General features: G+C 42.4%; 1 protein-coding gene and 1 long non-coding RNA gene across 14 annotated transcripts in view; one reads left to right on the forward strand and one right to left on the reverse strand.

Annotated features, from left to right (window-relative positions):
- Positions 1 to 18,447, forward strand: part of LOC109486298 (single-stranded DNA-binding protein 3-like) — a 74,088-nt gene that overhangs the window by 38,111 nt on the left and 17,530 nt on the right. For all 13 annotated transcript variants that reach the window (XM_019790092.1, XM_019790096.1, XM_019790094.1 and 10 more), the window contains 2 exons: positions 786 to 845; positions 14,774 to 14,846. In XM_019790092.1, coding sequence (XP_019645651.1) covers positions 786 to 845; positions 14,774 to 14,846 — 133 coding nt within the window. The remainder of the gene's footprint in view (positions 1 to 785; positions 846 to 14,773; positions 14,847 to 18,447) is intronic.
- Positions 3,270 to 10,107, reverse strand: LOC109486383. Its single transcript, XR_002141194.1, has 3 exons — positions 10,008 to 10,107; positions 6,229 to 6,297; positions 3,270 to 3,420 (listed from the first exon to the last, which is right to left on the reverse strand). It is a non-coding gene; the product is annotated as an uncharacterized LOC109486383 (long non-coding RNA).

Consider the following 18,447-nt stretch of genomic DNA (forward strand, 5'->3'; position numbering starts at 1 on the left):
TCGCATGAAAAAATGAGTCAGAACAGTTGAAAAAGAAACAACAAGTTGGGAGAGGAATGCCACCCAAGTAAAGATCATCCAGCTTCAAGGACAGGTCGTTTAGGAAAGTCTGAAGTATTAGACTCAAAACAGGCCTCGTTAATTTTGCTGGTGCTGGACTGCTCTGATTGCCTCCTGTCAGAAGACACTGGAGCCCCTTAGCAAGTAAGGAGACAAACTAGTTAGGGAAAATCTGTTCCCTAGGTATTGGGTCACCTAGTTAGGCAAGTTTGCACCAATCCATTGTAACCAGGCCTTTTGGATGTGCTTTGGTGGGTATGTGACTAGTTAAGCAAAATCAAGGAGGAGTCCCAACACCTGCCTTTACTTTAGTTCCTGTTTCCCGGTATTAAGTAGAGAACATAGGCAGGAGATTTTTAGATTAATGTAGAAAGTAGCATGTCGTAAAATAGCACTTTGTAACAGCACATGTTAATAGCCATCCTGTGAAATTTCCACTGGTTCTCTCTTTTCACTTGCTACCATGTGTGTGAAAGGGGAGAAAGCCATGGTAACTACAAAGGATAGCACCAAGGCAAAGATGTCCAAGTTTGTGTCAAGTTGTGATGCATATAGGCCCTGGCTACAATGAATCTGTTTGCATTTACCTCAAAAATACTGAAGTAGAATGGAAATTTGCTTTCTACCAATAACATTGTTACTCATTGCACTGGCAAATAGATTCCAAGTTTTGTATGAAAAGTGTCACTCACCTGGTGTTGTTGTGTTGTTTGTATCACCTGCAGCCCTTTATGAACCCCAGATATCCAGGTGGACCTAGAATGCCAAACAGAATGCCAAATCAGGTGAGTGCTCCCACATATTATCATCATCTTCACCTCAGGGGGTTTCTATTGTTCTTTCTTTGCACAAGTTTAGTAAACTCTGAACTTTTTTGACATTTTACTGGTAGACCATCTCAGCAAAGTACTTATACATTATGTTGAACAAGTTGCAATATTAAAGACAAGCACTATATCTTTGCCTTTTTTCTTAAATTTTTAGCTAATTGTTTATTCATCCAGCATAGTGACAGTTTACACCTATGATAAATGATGTGTGCCTTCAGACATTGTCAACCTGTCTGACACTAAACAGACAGGATTCACCCAGGCGAGAAAATTTCAACCTTTCCAATTATCATGTCATTAGCGGAGCGTGAAAAAGTGTCTTTGTTGTGCTGAATGGCAAGAAAGTAATCCCTTTGAAAAAGTGAAAGACAAAAAGGATAGAGAGAAAATAAACATTGCATGTTAATTCAGTGTTCTAGCCGTCTTTCTGTCATTTTAAGGAATTTTGCCATTCATGACAGACAAAAATTTTGCCCAATTTGGCATCTTAGACAGACACCAATCGGCATGTAAAGGTATGGAGAAACATGTCAATAAACTTAGCTTAGTCCACCAGCTAAATTTGCCCTCAAAATGTAGGAAATTGCATTTCAGACAGTCTAGGTTGCAAAATTTTCCCTCAGGATGATAGAAAAAATGTCATGCTGGCTAGAACACTGGATGTTAATGTTTTGAAAACATGTTGCATATCTCTACATCTCTCAATTCCTGGTTCACATGAGGCAGTCGTACTTTCATCACATTTCTGATTGACATGTTGTTCTTTCTACCAGAAAAGAAACAATAACATAGACATGCTTTGACTTCTTTTATCTTTCATACCTACCATATCCTTCGGGATATCTTATAACAAAACATATTCCCCAACATCCAAGCAGATGGATATAATACTAATGCAGCTGTTCATGTCTGTAGAAATAACTACCAACAACGAAAGAAATTGATACACACTTTTGACCAAGAAGTATTTTCACACACACAACAACTCTCTGGTATATCCCAGTCCTACCACTTTGTTCTAGAAAAAGATCCGGCAATGTTATTCAAGACAACCTACATGTAACTACATACTTAGTCCCACCGGCAGTGATTTGGTAATGGCTCACAGAAGGTTGGGTAGACATCTTGACACCTGAAGTGCCCAGAGAATGTAGCAGCACCTGAGAGTTCACCTCGTTTCTCCCTCCATAACAAGAGAACTCAACACAAGCACATGGGACTGAGACCCGTTCAACCATTAGTAACAACCAGCAAAGGAAAAAAGACCTGCCCTTATGATCCCAGCTGGAATATTACAAGGAATAAAGATTTCATCTCCCAAGCTCACATCTCACAAACACACCTTGACCCTACCTGTAATGTTCCTTCTTCCAAGACACATTCATGCATTCAAGGTTACAATTTCATGTGTACCTCTAAATGCAACACTTGTATTAGTACATTAGGCCTTTTTGGTAGGGGATGAAAGCCTGTGACCCTGTGTATTGGGGAGCTTCAGGCCACAACCCTTTGCACTTAAATAACCCTACACAATTACTGAAAAGACTAGAGGTGGCTAGCCTGGGTGCCAGACTGTTTCCAGGGCCTATGCAGGCCAGCTCCAGGGTTAACATGCCCCCAAGGAAATTATACTACAGCCTCCTCAGTTAGGCCCTGATGTGCTTGACTGAAAAACATGAGCCCTGTAAGGCCACATCGCACTACTAGTTATCAGAAAAGCTTCACCTCAGTCCAAGGTCACTCACTTCACTGCTTTTTATACCTGGAACACTACTAAACCATCGAGACCATCGATGTGGAAAACTCAGCCCTAGTGGGAAACACCATCTGTCCTCTCTTCTCTGCTGCAAAATTAAAGGGTTTTTCCTCCATGGTTGCCCTTCTGACATAGATACTATAATCATGCTGGCCGAGGGAATCACTAGTCACACAGTTGATAGTCCAATTGTCTGGGCCACAATGGAGGAATTAAATCATTGTCTCCAACGAGTCATTGATCGGTCATTGATCAGGACAAAGCAGATGGACTGTGAGGAGAGTGATGTGAGTTGGCCTGGCACAAGACTGCTGCTGCTCTAATAACATGACTGTCCTCGGATCAGAACGTCTTTTTCTCATGGATCATCAAAATTTAGAAAGTCAAAGAGAAAAAAACTAAGGGAAGGCTTAAATTCAAGTGTTCCGCCATCTATAATGATAAGAATTCCGAGTTAGTAATATTCTCAGGCCCAGGAGTATGTATGTGTGCATGAATGCTTCCCAGAAGAAAGAAAAGAAAAGCCTTACCTGCCACTGTGATGTTGATGATAGGTGTAGAGACAACCTTCCATAGGGTGAGATGTTGCAGTTATGGGTACCGTGGAACTTCAGGAGGCCCTCGCAACAAACAGTCCTTGCCACACACAGATGATAACAGTCCATGCAGCTGTCAAATCATCTTTCTTCTGGTCCTTTGGTGTCCTGAACATTTCTCCCTCTCCCTGTGTAGCTCCAGCCCTCCCCCATAGCCATCTGTCCTCAACACCTGGACCTGAAAACAAGGCATTACCACATAATCCCCTCAGTATTACCTTATCATTTGTTGTGTGGAAAGGCATGAAGCTGGGCCAATTGTGAGCAGGAGGCCCCAATTTCCTCTCGTAAGAGGTGTTTTTATTAAGCAGTGGTGAGAGATACGTTTGGCGCCAGCGTGAATGTGTTGGGCACATGTTGTGGTACACAGTGGGGATACACACTCGCTTTGGTGGTGTCTGAAAAGTTGGGAGTTATTCAATTAAAGCTCCCTTATCGGGCTGGCAGGCTCCTGTCATGTGATACCAGTAAAAGGGATGCCCCCTTGCACCAGGGCTGGATGGAGATGGCTTGAAATTGGAAGGAGATGTGGCTGGGATTACCAACAGGGAGGGGTACTATTAATCATCCTGCAGTATTTTTCCTGTCAGACCCACCCAAAGTGGAGAAACAGAAATACCAGCCCAGATAGATGGACCCAACAGAGTTACATAAGGCAGCTGTGGGGAATGAGGCCACTGACTTTTCAGTGTTAAAAATTAGCCAGTGCCATGTCATTTTAGTCCCATACAAAGCATACTAATACCCTGTATGTAAGCGTTGAAGGTCCTTCCCCCACATTTTGGCTAGGTGTATAGGGCGGTGCCCATTACCGTTTCTAAAGCCCTTGGGCCACACACATGCAGTTGTGCCAGCACTGCAGGAGGGGTTGATCAGAAGAGACTGCGCTAACTTGGCTGCTATCAGTTTGGATAATTAGTTTACTCCTTAATATTACTTGATAATCAATGACTGTCTCGGACAGTTTTAATGTAAATCTATGAAAAAGAAGCTAACAATTAATAAATCTGAAGTAGTCTAAAACTTGTCTTGGGTGATCCAATGAGCTACATTTAATTTAGAAGAATTTGATTAGAAATGATTTTAAAAAATTGGTTTCACAAAAGATAAATGTTTTGCAGTTAATTTATTGATCAGGTGATGTAATTTTAAGAGAAGTTTGCCTAAATTTAGATCTAGTGCATGCATGTATGTACCCACGCTCAGGGCTAGTGCCTAGTCTCCACAGACTTGTTATTGGCACTTCTCTCAGGGTACAGGTAATCCAAGGCCAGGTTGAAAGGCAGTGCCATTAAAAAGCCATGGTTTATGTAGGAGCCCTGTACAACTGTATGTAATTGCAGCTTTGGGAAGCCTTGGGGAATCAGGAAAGGGCAGCCTGGCTTCATAGTCATTTATCTCACTTGTCATGGGATGAGGGACTCTAACGTGTTGTTTTGTTGAATCCCTCTTGAACTTTAAGTACAAAAAAACAATGCAAACTGGATAAAAAGCAACAAAGTAGTACGTGACAGGGATAATTTAAGGCAGGGATTCGTAACGTACGTAACTGTAAGCCCAGACTTTCCCTAGACGTGGAATAATTGCTGGCTGGTAAATTGATGGGCCTCGGTGTTTCAGTAGCAGACCTTATCAGCTTACAGATGGATGGGAACACTTTCCCACGTTTTTATGGAGACGCTCCACTGTTAGCTTGTGAAGTATGAATCTGTTAAGAAGGCAGTTATGCCCTCTATCCATCTCCTTAGTCATGTGGCAAAATATGCTAAAAGGGTCGGCAGAGGACCAGGAAAGCTTGCAGGGGGATGAAATTACATGTATCTCAGAACCATTTTTAGTTTACCATCATATCTGTTGGCCTGTCTCTTTTTTTTCAGTGAATTTTTGTGATGCACTCTTTGGCCCACAAGAAATTTTTTTTTCTGTACTTTTCAGTGCTTGACAATGTATAAGGGCCACCAAAACAGGGTGGGTGTGTACTTGCATCGTTTCAGCACTTGAAACTTTAATACGAAAAAGACAATGTTTCAGATTTATGATTTCTTTTCCGAGAACGATAAAAATGGCCCTACTATAAAAACAATACCAGTGGTCAAGGCTGGTCACCTGGCATGTCCTACGTTTAATATGGAACATTGCCAGTAATTACTACAACACAGGGGTGACGCCAAAAGATGACGTATCGATACCCGTCCTGTCTCCCAACATGACTGATTAGACCTTACTTTATCCTGACATCTTGGAGACAAGTAGTTTCTATGGATTGACTAAACATGGCCTGAGATAATGGAAATCTGCTTTGCTAATGTCAGGCTCTGATATTCACTGGCAACTTGCCATCAATTTGATACTGATTAGAAACATACATATGTAAAGATTGTCAGCAAGAATGTGTAACCTGAATTAACACCTTCAAATTAGTACATTATTCTTGGTTCTGTCTTGGATAACAGCTTAGGAATAATTGAAAGCTGTGTGTTTTCGAAGAAATTGGCAGAAATTTGCCACTGTTTTGATTGAATGAAATGCTCACAGAATAATTGCTGTTACTACATGTATCTAGTAAACACACATGTACATGTAGAGGCATAAGCAGATAGCATACATTAAAGATACTCCAGATTTTATTTTTAGATTGCTACGGTTATTACATTTATTTATTCCCAAGTTTCTGGGCTATTTATATTATAAATTGGGAAACTTGGGAATAAATAAATGTATAGATTCTATTGTTGATGAAATGAGAACTACAATCTGCCCATATTGGCTCAACATGTCATTACACGCAATAAAAATTTATATTTTTCCTTCAGTTGAAACAAATAAATAGAGTTCAACCTATTCAAAGAGTTGGGGGTCCTAGATGTTTGTGGTATTACAGTTTACACTAAACAGGGCAATGTTTTCTGACTCCTCATACAACCCTGCTTGTAATGTGTTATATAACAGACATGTATATTGTATGCCATGAAGCATGGTCTCCTACCTTTCTGTTGTACAGCCTGGTCTGGCATTGCAGAAGTCTGGGCCTCAACAGCATAAGCTTGTACTGATCCTATAAAAGGAAAGAAGCCGTTAAAAATGACAGTTGTCAGACTCAAACTTTCAAAGTAACTCCCTAAAGAGTTTCAAACCAGGCTGCTACTTTGGAGTAAAACTGCCTACTTGTTATTGTAGTGAGGAAAATGAATGGTGACTGTGATAGAAGATACATTGATTGATTAGAAATTTCTGAAGACGAAGTATTCTTGTCAGAATGTTCTAGGCAGTTGGTAGACAAAAAGTATTCAATAGTGTGTAACAAGGCAATCAGAGCAGACTTTTAGAAAATCCTTCACATAGTTTAGAAACACACACATGCACTGTCAACAGTAATAGAAAAGTAAAAAGAAAAAGAAAATAACTGGAAGAAAAGAGAAAATGCATAGTAGTTACATTACACAGTGAAGAGGGGGCGACTCTTTTACATCCAGTATTTCTAGAGTTTTAACAGGCAAAATGATAAAGACGACTTTTCCCACCCATGTGGTTGCTGTTTTTCATGCAGAGAATGTAAAGACAAGCATGTCATACAGAGAAAGAATGTTTAGACAAGGGTATTTTGGGAACGCTGTCATATTGATTAACAGAGATCTGGCCGATCAAAGCAGTTACCCAGGTCTTGCCAAAGGCGACCCATCCAAGTAGAAAATCTTACTTTATCCTGCTTAAAATTGTCAGTCATTTCCATATAAATGACGTTCTAAGTGTTCTTGTGTGGTTCAAACCTGAAGTAATGACTCCACAGTATGAGGGGGGGGGGCTGATAAAGGGGAGGGGGGCAGGATCCTGACTTACTATTTGCAAATGCCAATGTCACAAGATGATAGTAGGACCGTCTTTGAATAGGGTAGAAAAAATCGTTTGATAATGGAGACCATTTCCCAGAGGAGAGGATGAGTCTATAATCTTCAAATGGATAATAAGACAATAAATCATGATCAGTCCCTGCCTCTAATGGGCACAACCAGAGTTGAAAACCCAGGAGGATATGGAAGGTATAGAATATTGCCTTCCAGCAAGGACATGCCAAAAACAACACAGATCCAGTTGAAAGGCTTGGATCAAGCCCATAGAGTCTTTGTTTGCAGAAATCAATGATTTCCAGCCGACGCAATTTAAATCCCTACAGCTTTACAAGAAGAGGAAAATTACGTTGATAAGATATTTGATTGTCTCTGTTTTTGCCCATTTCTACATATTTTATGTATGACTAAAACTGAGTACGGAGTAACAAGAGTTTTTACGATGATTTAAATGATCACCAGAACATCAAACACATTGCAAACTACAGGCAATTACTTGTTTGCTTTGACATGCAAATGATGCAAATAAACAGCTTACATTCAAGACTGCATAAATGTATGTCATATACTGATTGAAACCTCCACTCTATGAGGGAATGAGGAAATGGCAGAATATGCCGACAAGTGTCCCATACCCTCAATCATACACCAAATCCAAGCAAAGGCTGTTACTCCTAAAGCAATAAGTCTATCAGCTTGGAAAGTACTACTACTATGATCATGACTACTACCACTATTTGATAAATGGCAAGTACAACAGTTTGATAGAAACCAGACCATTAGAAACATCAGGAGAAAACGGCATTACCCTTGGACCAAGGCAGTCTGTCATTGAAGATCTTGATGTCCATATGTTAAAGGGACAATGGCACCACTCCAAGCCCTCGCTGTGCAGGGGTCAGTCGAAATGAGAATAAGGCCTGTCTGTCCGCTAAATGGGGTTGAAACTTCCCTGCCTTCCAAAGTTCAATGTATAAATGCAGAGGAATGGGCTGTGGTACAGGATCCCAACAGTAGCAATCAGAGATAACAAAAGAAAAGTGAGCCTTGAAGGGTTGCTGCTGACCTTTCACCTGTAGGTCATGCTCTGTTATTAGTCACCATGGCTCAGCCCATGACAGCCTTCTCCTCTGGAATGAAGAGCAATATACCAGCAGCAGCCCCCCTCCCCACCCTATTTCCAGTGACATTTGTGTCCCAATTTTCGATCACTCTTCAAGCAACAAAAATCCGGCTTACCTTTCAGTGAATTTCAAAGATGAAGGACATATTGCCGTAGAAAAGATTTCCCTTTGAAGCGCCTGAGATGGGGGCGAATAAAGCGGTATCTCCTTGCTGCAGCCTGGCGAAAGTCCCCCTTGATGTGAATCAAAGCTGGTTCCACCGCCGTACGGAGGACTGACACACTACATGTTCTTTGCCACTTATTCCTGTCTCGCCTGGCTGGACAACATCTCATCTCTCCATCTCATATCCTGGAACTTGTCAAGTCATCTCATACCAGGTGTTTACAGCCAATAGAGGCGGTCCCTGATAGGGGAATCCCGGCACCAATATCAGCAGCCAGGCAATATCAGGCAATTCTAACATGTCTTATTGAAGATTAGAGCTTTGATTGGGGTGATTTAATCCTTGTCAGCATTTGGGGGAAATGGAAGTCGGCCGTCATACGGAAGAGCGGGTTAGTATTGGATGGGGTTGAAGGGATCGGTATTACCCGACTGATTGATGGTAGAGTGAAGATAAGTAGATAGGGCAGTTGGGATTGCTCCAAAAGCACCTAGGGCTACATCAAAATTACGTTTGAGAGATGGGGCTAGAAGTGCATCTCTCTAATTGTAAATTACAGCCCCATATCTGTGGCATTGTTGGAGGGTTGTCAGGTAAAGGATGAGTGATGGATGACTTTCATCTGCATGGCATTTCGACGGACTCCTGTTGTGCAAGGCAGAAGTAACTTGTGCTTTAGGATGAGGAGGACCAATTATTACCAAAATATCTCCACACAGAAAAAGAAAGATGACAGCACAAGCCACGGCAGCTTTATGGATGGGGAGGCCAAAAGGTTTCCCCCGTGATTTACCGAGGTTTGTGCACCAACGTAACGCCGGACACCGGAGCGTGCTTCCCAGGCAGAATTCCTGATTGTTTCACAGTCGGCACAGATGAACAATACGACACACCGGGCATGCACTCCCCTCCCTAATGCGCTTTTTATCTGCAGTGAGAAATGTTGCTCCATAAATCCTAACATTTGGTTCAGTTTGGCATTAACTGTTCCTCTGGTAATCCCATAAATTGGCAGGCAGGCGAGGCCAGCAGCTGCAGGAGAGCCCTCCTACAGTACCTCAGGAGCCTATTATGACCGGCCAGACCCCAATCCTTCATTGTTCCAACACAAACACAAGCGGTATGGGCATGAAACACCTGGCTATGATGGCACGGCGCAAGCCTTAACAAGGTATTCCACGGATTTGGGCCAAACAGCAGTTTGTCAGCCAAACGAAGTTCCCGAGGATCGTGATCTGAGCCCTCTCATCAATTCTTGTTACGCCTCCTAAATGTTGAAAGATGCGAGCGTATAAGAATGATAGGTATGATTTTGCTACCTGATGCTGTCCCTTCTACTCCCAAACATGATGAAATGGCCAGATTCATTGGGTGCTCAATTCCCTTAATTGGCCCTTGGTGAATTGAGGGGGGAAAAACAGCCTTATTAAGCAAATCAAGAAAAAAATTGTTGCTTTGTCGCTCAGCCAAACAAGTTAATTATAAGAGGTTGCCTCTCATTTGTTTCCAAATTGCTAGTGTCTGGGTTTACTGGAAACTGTGCACTTCTTACCATTCCTGCACCATGTAATACCACCCTGGAAGAAGTAATAGCATTTATCAAAGGCCATGATTATAATTAGAGACATACCTGTTTCTGAGTGATAGGAGGCAGCGGATGGCAAGGCAGGCTTCTTTCAGGTGCTTCTTTGATAGGTCCGCCTTCCTCTGTAGTTTCGTCTGTAGTTTCTTTGATGCTGCAAGCAGAGAAGCAAGCACGGCGTTAATCTGAAGCACTCGATATCCTAATGCCGAGGACAGTAAACAGACAAAAAGAAGAATCACTGGTGAAGTTTTCTCGACAGAGCCTGGCAACTGGAATCTCCGTTTTTATCATCTCCAGTCGTAACAGGAAGGGCTGGGTAAAGCTGTGGTCCCGGGGGTGGCTGCCTAATGGTCTGTCCGTAGTACACAGTGTAGCGAGACGCCCAGAAATAAAGCTTGCACCAGGAGGGAAGGAAATCCACAGCCAACCTGTACTCCTGCCATCCCTTTAATGAGATCCCAACACCAAAGGGACTGTGAAAAATTTGATCCCCCATTTGTAGACATAAGAGGATGCCCTCAATCTCCCCCCTGACAGCAGTAATTCCACATTAATGGGTTTATAAGAGGCAGCGCAATATTGATTAAGCCCTCATATGGCAGCACAAAGAAAAATGCCAGCTCAAATATCCTCGTCTCAACTTGTGATGAACAAGATGACAACAGAATGCGAGAGGAAAATTGTAGCATCATGTCACAGAGGAGTCGGCGGTGGTGAGAACAGACACGGACAAGAGGGCGGAGATTCACGGCAGAACAAAAGGCAGCAGACACTGTTGCCTACCAGGTGCAGCAGGAGTTTGAGACGGCAGAGAAAATGTGGGCTCCCAGGCATCAGCTACTGCTGGAAATAAACACAGGTTACGTGAGGGGTGAAGTGCCTTGGCACGAAGGGCTGCTCACCTTTTCAACATGACTTACCGCCAGATCGCTTCTCCGTCAAGACCGGGTGAAACTGATGAGGACAGGCGGGGGATGATTGAACGGCAGGGAGGGGACGCACGCAGACACCGCCAGCATATGTGTCAGGGCAATTGTGGCAGAAGAATGTGCTTCATTACCCGCCACTTTCCAGCGCTATTAGCCTGGCAGAAATTATACGTTGGAGCGTCCAAAACCCACCAAGAGAAATGAACTTTGCCAGGCAGGGACATTAATCACATCCCAACCATGCTTAATTAAATCGAGCAGTCTTTTGGAAGATCTCCTTTATCTGATTATTCAAGGTCTCTGGCCCAAACAATATGGCATTTCTTCCCCCAACCAGAACATATTTGTCTCCAGGGGGTCCGATAAAGGGAGAGGGGGTTGTCTAAAGGACACCGCCTCTCAGAGGAGAACACCCCAGGAGGTGAACTAGCCAAAGTCAAGTGAGCCCGGCTGGTAATAAATGGTGTACTCGGAGTGGCTTGTCATCAGTCCCCCTGCTATGCTCTTCACCCCAGTCTTGTATAATTGATAAGGGGAGCATACCAAACGCAATTGACATTTAGAATTTACCTTCAGGAGGGTAACATTATCTATACAGGAGAAATTTGTTTGGGGGAAAATATGCTGATATCTGCCTACTGGGGATCCAGGATGAGAACCTTTAGGAGATGGGAAAAGTACAGTAAATACAGTTGATGAGAAAAGTAATTGTACGATGTTAGCTGCATCGTTAAGGCGTGATAAATGTGCAGGCACAGGACAGGTGAAATGCAGGTAGTAAGAATGATTACAAGCACCACTAGCTCTGCTCAAGAAGAACTATTTGCAGCCGTTTGTCTTGTCTTTTGGTGGACCTGTGAAATTAGAGCTGAATGCCACACCTGCCTGGCCTTGTTAGGCCACACTGCAGTGAATCCAGCTCCTGGGGCAACAGTTATGTTTTTCTGCTTTTCAGTAACAAGCCACCTTCTGCATAATTTACATCCTTTCCATACTACATTACTAGCTAATTAATGTGAAAGCTGCGAGAAAACACCTGCAGACAATCCCTTTTATGAAGCAGAGGAAATGATGAATAATTAGTCGCATGTTTGTGTTAAAAGTCGCAGCAGTCATTATGCCAATGGCAGCTGTTCCTGCTATTAGCTCTCTTCTCTGACTTCTCAGCCAACAAACAGTTAATCATAATAATTTTTTTTAAATCATAAATGTGACTCTAAGCGAAGATGTGTAAGAGTCTGAGGAAACAATTCTATTCTAAATTCCAGGGCTCTCAAAGTACTCCTGCTAGTGATGATATTCTATTAAATTCTTCCCTTGGTCCCAGTGGTTTAGCAAGCGGCAACTGTACTTAATTTGAAAGTAAGAATCTGACTTCTCGACAGTTGCCCCTTTCTTGTTTATGAGGGTGAAGGCCGATGAACAGTACAACTTTTGTGCCAAATCGCTCGGTCAAAGCTACTCTTTCCACCCAAAAGGATTTCGTACGCTGGAGGTGAAGGTAATGAAAATTGGAGGTGATGGTTAGTAGTGATGCCAAGCCTGGGAAAGAGTTCAAACTTCTCCCCTTAGCAAATCAATCAGTCTCCCTTTTATCTGTAAAGACAGGAGGAGAATTGAAAGCATCTCACCACCCATTGGGCACCCAGTGGGGAGAAGGTCCGCCAGCATTATTCACTCCTGGAAACTTGGAGCCGTGTAGCTAATGTTGAACACCCTTTAATCCTATCCTCTTTATCTTAGGGGAAGCCAAACTATTAACCTGGGTAATTGGAAAAGTTAATTGACTTCTGGAGTTAATCTTGGGGCCTGGACCTGTTGCCTGGTGTAAAGAATGACTCAGTGGGAGGATTTGGAAAATTGGTGGCATCAAGTACCTGGATTTTGGGAGGTAAATCCGAGCTTAGCGGCCGTCATTATTGGTGTTCAGTACACTGGTTCTGACGGCACACCCAAGGGGCGATGCATTGGGAAAGCCCAGCAAGGACACCCCAAGAACATACAGTAAAGCATTAGGGACACATTTGTTCCCCTCCAGCCTTCCCTGTCCAGGCAGTAATGCCATGTTGATTATACCTGACAGGCAGCAATATTTTCTTCATCACAGTTTCCCCTCCCCTAAGACATGTAGAGAAACCCCAGCTATAACTCATGACAGGATAAAATTAGGTCACTTCTATGCAAGTAGGACTGGGGGTGATTAAAACCAGTCCTTGTGTCATTGATTCAGAAGCTTTCTGGTTACCAATGGCAACGGGACAGCAACATTCCCAGTCTCCGAATTCCCCATGCCAGAAGTCAGGGGCTAGGAATGTTAGAGACCTATAGTGTCAAGGAGGCTCTTTTCAATGGAAAATGTGCATCTTACAGGAACTGTGCTATAGTAGGACAACAAAGGAAGTACATACCTGGATGTTGTTTTTTTGTGCATCACTGTCCTCTTGCTTTACACACATTAAAGTAAGACTCGGACCACAGCAAGTAGAGTTGGGGTGTATGTAACACACCTGTTAGGACAGTATATTCAGATGCCTGTAGTAAGAAAAAGAAAAAAGGAGTGTTAGAACATTCAAAGTTTCAAAATTGCTTACAACCTACTGACTTATTACCAGCGTCATATAAGATACGCTTGCTGGACTATCCTAGTTTTCAACGCAATAAATTATGTAACCTTGACAAAGTATTTACCTTCAGTGCAATCTTCAAACTGTCTTTCCAGTACATTGTAAGCAGAGAAAGGGGGAGGGGGGGACAATTTGGGGGAGGGGGGCAGCAACAGAGGCAGCTTGCACGCTCTAGTGGGGCAAATCAGCGCTGAATCAATAGCACCTTAGCAGAAAATTGCCTGTGCTCACACAGTATCAAAAACCTATCTAGCACAGAGAGGAGTCATATTATCAGTAAGTCTCAGCCTGTGATGAGACTGAATAGGGAAGAAGGGCTGTTGATGGCATTATGTCTGTTCACCCAACTAGCAGCACTCCACCGTGAGGGCCGCCTTTAAATTGGTCAAATGTGTACTCAAAAGGAAAAAGCTATTTGCCAAATACTTTTCAAATGGACGCTGTAAATAATTTACATTGATTTTTCCTAATTGCTTAACTTGTGGGATTACTGTGTCTGGTTTTTATGGAGGAGCCTCGTCGAATTTCTCCGCTATTGTTATTTATGGGCAATTGCTCCTTCAAATGCACTTCGCTATGGCTGGAAAATATTTTACCTCTATAATATGTGCATATTGACAGGTTTTAAATATAGCTTTGACGCCTGCGATGCGATAATTTAAGACACATCTGAGTGCTGCAGGCTTTGCGGGCTATCAAAGTTTCATTATTTGACTCCTCATGTTCAAAGCCATCAGGGCGGCCATTTTTAAGGGCGCGGGGAAGTTCCCAGGTGGACGGTCCAAGTACACTTGGAGAAATGAATTGCATCAATCACGGCACAGTTGGTTTACAAGGGTGCTTGGGGGGGTTCTGGGGCCAGCGCTCCCCAGGAATTTTGATTGGAACTTAATCTGATCATCAGTCACTTCTACTTGACACAAAGTGGCCCCGCCTTACAAACTTTGTTGATGAGTCGTCAGTTTAAAGTGATGAAGTCGGTAGCAGTCCTGTCCAGCCACAGATCTTAAATTAACAGTTAAAAATAAAAGTTATAAACAGTAGTACTCTTTGTGGTGGCTTATCCTTCCAGTAACCTCGCCATCCCTACTACCATGCACAAAAAAACAGGCCCACAAACTCATTACACCACTGTTAGAGTTCATGCTGTACAGTGATCTTGAAATCATTCATGATTAACCTTTTGTAGCGCTTGATATGTAGATGGTGTTTATTTCTTTGTTTTGACAATTTTTCTCTTCTTTTTTTTTTTATTCAGCCACCAGGAGGTGTACCTGGGGCACAGCCACTTCTCCCCAACACCATGGACCCTACCAGGCAACAACCTCAAGGTACAGCAATACTATACACTATTCTCACTGTGAAAAAATTGCTCATGTGAATTAGAAAATAGAAACGGTCATTGAGTAGATTAGAAATGTTGCTAAACTAAATTAGAAACTGCAGTTGGAAGATTTTCAAAAACAATGTAGCAAAATGGGAAGCGGTTACCGGTTTTGAAGTGTCACTCACTCTGTGATTTGGAAGTAAATATTAAAAATGATTTTATTCTGCTCTTCTCATTTCAGAAAATAGAAAAGTTCCATGAGTATATTCGAAATGTTGCTGAACTAAATTAGAAATGCAGTTAGAAGATTTTCAGAAACAATGTAGCAAAATTTCATCTAGATGGAATGCGGTTTTGAAGAGTTCACTCTAGGATAGCAAGTAGATATTCAAAACTATTTTATTCTGCTTCAAGATACAAGTCATGTTTACTAAACTGTTTCATATGATACAAAAGCAGCCGTCAGGTAAGAAGATGTGGAATGATAACATTGCCTTTTTTAATGTGACAGCAGAATTTTGATATCGGTGCTGTGTGCGATAAGATCCTGCATCCTTGACTGAAGTATGCGTGTGATAGATTTTCATTTAGCCATAATAGGCCTATCTCTAGCCTTAATGGGTAATACGTCTATGTTATTGTGCTTTGCTCTCCTGAGCCTTATCACTATCAAAGGGATCTCCTGATTTTCAATACTTCAAACAAAGGTAAGTTATGAATAGACCCAATCTTTAAGCATTGCGAGATCCTCCTACATTTGCAATTAAGTTCTCCAAGTTTCCCTGTAGAGATATAGTTTGCATATCTCATGTAACCCCCGCCTTAGCGACGTCCATTTTTAATTGAGATTCACATCTCGCAACACAAGATCTGTCTCCTTTTCTTTTTTGTGGAACGTCAATTTCCCCCAGGCCAAGTTATGTCAAGTCACTCAGTGGGACTCATCTAACAAAGGAAGCCTTAATAGCATTCAGCTTTCGCAATCAATGCTGAGAGAATTGCAGGGCCTGATATTGCTGATTCGACTGATACTGAATGGAGTGCTTGATTCCTGTCCTGTTAGACTGATTTATCTATTGATAACAGTAACTTCATATTTATCTCATCATCCCCTCTCCATGGTAATGTAAGCGGGGCTTCGATTTTTGGTGGGGGGGGGAAAGCGTTGCGAGTTTACGTGAGCCGTGGTTAAGTTTCATTTGAAGAAGAGGAGCCTGGATATCACTAGTTATTACCGTAATGATGGGGGTTTCAAATGCGGTGCTATTGTCGGTGTTGCTGGCACAGATGTTGCTAGGCTGGAAGCCTTTCGATAATGTAGTTCTAATGAGGGGAAATTTAGCACTGTTGGATCCCACTTTGAAATGAAACAATTAACCCTGAGAACATTGGCATTGTATTTCACATAAAAATGTCAAGGGAGGCCAGGACGAAATACCGCAATTCCCGATTTTTTCACTGCACTGTTATGTTCACTGTTTTCACTGACAATTCTGTACAGTGAACTTGTAATTAGTGGTATCATGTCACTTGTCTTTTGCCGCCTTCCCTGCACTTGCCACCACCACCAAGATAAAATTCTTTGAACATGTCTACTCTCCTCAGAACATGAGATTTTGGTACCGTTAATACAGGGTGGATTACAGCAGTCTTGATTATTGGGCAATGGTATAATCTTACTACGTTGTTGATGAATCTATTATAACTGTCAGGAAGTGTTTGTGTGAGGAATGCCTGCTCCATACCCTCCACCATAATTTACAACTGTCTGCTCACTGGAGAAAAATGTATCCCAACTTGAAAGGTAATTTTTCATAGAATTTCTAATATAAAAAGATAATGACATGGAGGACTGGAGTGTCCTTTCACAAGATGTGACACCGTCCCCCAATCATTGTTGCATTTGGGCACATGGATGTGTAAATATGAAACGTGTTGTAACTCATATGAACTGAAACCTCCGCTGGGTTAATAGAAGTGCATCATTCCTGGAGCCGACATTGGCCCAGACCGCCGAGTGAAGTATTCCGAGTGGCCCTCCTTCAGCAAAATGCATTATACGAGTCCTGCCATTTGCGGTGATTACTTTTGCATTAGAGATAAAGTGGCTCTAGGAAGGCATACCTGTAACTGTATTTAAACCCACTCTATTAGCACACTGGCGGATTGATAGCCTTCCCTAGCCAGCTAATGAATAAAAAGTTGCCGAGTGCAGGGAGCAATATATTTCCATTTTTCGGTGGATCTGGGTAACTTAGGTGTGAGTGATGACTCACTTGAGGCTAGAGCTACCCGTTCGCATCCCTCCCTGTTATTGGCAAGGAATTTGCCTACTTCAATATTTCTGCTCAAGTTGGGCTTTGCACTTGGAACTGTGCTGCGACTCAAGTCATCAGTATGACTTACAATCTTCCTGCATACGTAGACTTGTGGTCTTGCTTAGCTCAAAACCTTACTGAAACAAGGCGACTGAAACTAATAAGCCCCCAACTGGCTACGTTGCCAAAGTTTGTCACCCAGCCAAGTTGCAATCTGTGCTCTGAGAAAATGATGTTTCCCTTCTTAGATCCTTTAGAAACAAGCCAGGCACCCAAATGAGAACTTGAAACCCCCAAGCTTAGAGACTTATAGATCTTGGTATGGCTTGTTAAAGAATTGCTTGAAATCATCGGAATTCAATATCCAGAAGATATAGATAAGAGGAAGATGGTTTGTTGCTGTTTGATGAGGCTTAACGTTAGAGGGCAGGAACAGACTTCATTATTAGTCATTTTAAAACATCTTGGGGTCATCTTACAAAAATGTAACCCTCCCTTTTTTAATTGGAGTGGTGATTGTTAGAGATAAGCCAATAATTGCTTTTCTAAACCTCAGTTTACAGTCTGTTTGGAAAATGCATGACTTACAAAATGTTTCACAAGTATATATCTACATTATATCTTCAGGAAAAATCACTGCTTTCAACTACTGCCTGCGAAGCTTGGTGTGTTATGCCGAGGGGCGGTTGTACTGGCAATACAGATGTATACCTCTTATTCGCTGCCCAAACATTTCCCATCAAAAAATACCAATGAACAGTATATTTGGGTAAACATTTTACATTTCTTGAGCCATAAGGGAAGTCTTACCTTCAAAGTGCCTTTTGTATTGAAGTTGGGAGCAAAGGAATAATGTGCGTAACATCGGTGACAGGTGCACTCCTGAGTTATCCAGGTGCCAGCTGCTTCAGCTGTCATCACCAGCTGCAAACTTTCCAACAGGTGTGGCCATCCTGGAGGAGGGGGAACTAAATGGGATGATAAAACCTCCTTTAATCACAGCAGCACCACTGATGCATGGAGAAAGGTGTTAGCGCCAACCTGCATGTCTTAGCAAGGACAGGACAATGATGATAGATGTGAGTGCCTACAAGCCTCCAGGGGTAAGGTGCATAGCAGTGTTTCCTTGCAGTAACACCAAGTCAGCAAAACTGTTAATAACTGCATATAGAGGGCACTGGGGTTAGAGGGGGCACCGACAAAGGAAAGAGGTGGTATTGGCCCAGCATTGATGGGTATTGACTGTAGCTCCCCATAGGGTGGTTGAGTACTAATGAGAGAAGGTCC

This window comes from Branchiostoma belcheri, unplaced genomic scaffold (genome assembly GCF_001625305.1).
Source record: "Branchiostoma belcheri isolate BF01 breed outbred unplaced genomic scaffold, Haploidv18h27 scaffold8, whole genome shotgun sequence".
Taxonomy (NCBI): domain Eukaryota; kingdom Metazoa; phylum Chordata; class Leptocardii; order Amphioxiformes; family Branchiostomatidae; genus Branchiostoma; species Branchiostoma belcheri.